This window comes from Frankliniella occidentalis, unplaced genomic scaffold (assembly GCF_000697945.3).
Source record: "Frankliniella occidentalis isolate FOCC.00 unplaced genomic scaffold, Focc_3.1 Scaffold11, whole genome shotgun sequence".
Classification (NCBI taxonomy): domain Eukaryota; kingdom Metazoa; phylum Arthropoda; class Insecta; order Thysanoptera; family Thripidae; genus Frankliniella; species Frankliniella occidentalis.
This window is the reverse complement of record NW_026267141.1, coordinates 1,137,898-1,139,717: the sequence shown is the minus strand read 5'-3', so window position 1 is coordinate 1,139,717 and position 1,820 is coordinate 1,137,898. Positions and strand designations below refer to the sequence as shown.

General features: G+C 46.3%; 1 protein-coding gene across 1 annotated transcript in view; it reads right to left on the bottom strand.

Annotated features, from left to right (window-relative positions):
• Positions 1-1,820, bottom strand: part of LOC113207372 (uncharacterized) — a gene marked incomplete in the record, with an annotated part of 18,954 nt that overhangs the window by 15,725 nt on the left and 1,409 nt on the right. Inside the window, 3 exon segments of the mRNA XM_052277628.1 lie at positions 228-341; positions 721-780; positions 876-996. Of these exon segments, the coding sequence (XP_052133588.1) occupies positions 228-341; positions 721-780; positions 876-996 (295 nt within the window).

Genomic DNA, 1,820 nt, shown 5'->3' with positions numbered 1-1,820 from the left:
TGAATTTGTTTTTCGATACAAAGTTATCATGTCCAGAAAAGCAATAAATCGATATCACAAATCTGCGTTTTCGCAAACTTTGGCGATGATAGCGTCTAAAATCCAATTTTAGTGGGGTAATTTCAGTTTCGACATATCTCCCAAACTAATGATTGGAATAGACCAAGTGCCTCCCTTCTATTAGAGACAGTCTTGTCTGAAAACGGCTCCCAACTGTATACGCTTACCTGTCGAGAAGTTGTGGAGTTTTGAGCAGACTCAGGTGTGGGCTTCCGGTCATCCCTAGCAACATGGACTGCCTCAAATTTTACAGCAGGTTGTGTGTCATGTTCCTGTTTGCACTGGTAAAACAAGCGAGAAGGATACCACAGATATCACAAAACTAATTTGAGCTAGTATAGTACTTGTTCTTTACACTGTTTCTCTTAGATTTCAGTTGTTATTCACATTTTGTAGTTAAGGACGAGTAATATTCTCAGTGCCATGTATTTGTATTTGTAAAAATGGAAGTTTTAACACTTGTAAGTGTACAACTTGTCAACACGTTTAGTAAAATGTTTAGTAAAATGAAAGTCGCGGAGGTCTCCGCTCAAGGGGTAGAAACAGCGTGAGTCTCGGATCTAGCGGGTGAACTGAGGACCTTTTAGTAGTTTAGGGTGTCTGAATAAGGCACGAGGTAAGGCGAAGGAACTCGCCTCGATTTAAATAGCACAGGCTTACCTGGGAAGCTGCACGATCTGATGTGGGCACTCCGTCATCCTGGGCGGCGGGAACTACCCCCTGTTGGCACACCCGCGCATATAAACCGCAAGGGAAAGGATCGATAATCAGCTCTAACTTTGAAATCAATAAATGATTTAATCAATAAAACTTACCAATTGAAATCCTGTTGAGCCCGACGCAGCTACGAGGAGCTTTAAAAGTTTCAAGTGGTGTCCAGTATCCGCTTCACTGCCATAATTGTTCCAGTGAAGTGGTTCAAGGGGCCATTTGAACCTGATGGCTTGGGAATTACTAGTGATCTTGATTTCACATGCCACTCCAGTACGGATGATTGCAAAAACCTGCAAGAGCTAAAGATGGCGTATTAGCTAAGGTGCTGGAAGTCCGAGGAGGGAAAGGAGAGGGAGCGTTAGAGCTGTGAGAATCAAGGTCACACCATGATTTACTCAATTAGTGGTGACAGTGAAACAAATGGACAGAGATGATTAGCTCTAGGTATTGGTAGTGAAAACTATTTTACCTTTTTTTGGCCGTCTTGATTGATGTTAGTTTGACTATCGAGCTCCGAAATCGTGTCTTGTAGAGGCGCCGACTCCCGCAGGTTTTTACAGACGGTAGACCACGCCGTCGGGATGTTGAGCACGCCGCGGCATCGTCCCAGGCACGGATTTGTGTGGAAATTCGCTGAGCCCACTTGGCAGTGTTCTTCGCACCACAATTCCATTGAATCCTGGAAACAAATCATGAAAGCCAGTTCCATCAATGCAGTTGATACGCTTGCTGGACTGTGACACTTGTCCAAAACACATATGTACAGAGGGTGGTCCACAGACCCCTTCCTTTATTTTGCTGATACTGTACCGCATGCAGGCGTGCGGGCGGGCTTGCCCGTTGGGCCTTATGGCCCCGTCCGAGTAGGCAACCCGGCCGCACGCCTGCATCCGGTACAGTATAAGCAAAATAAAGGAAGGGGTCTGTGGACCACCCTGTATAAACACTTTTGGGGACACTTGGCCCAGGCTTACCTGGGAAGCTGCGCCATCTGCTGTTGGCTCTCGGTCCACCTGGGCGGTAGGAACTGCCCCCTGCAGGCTGAT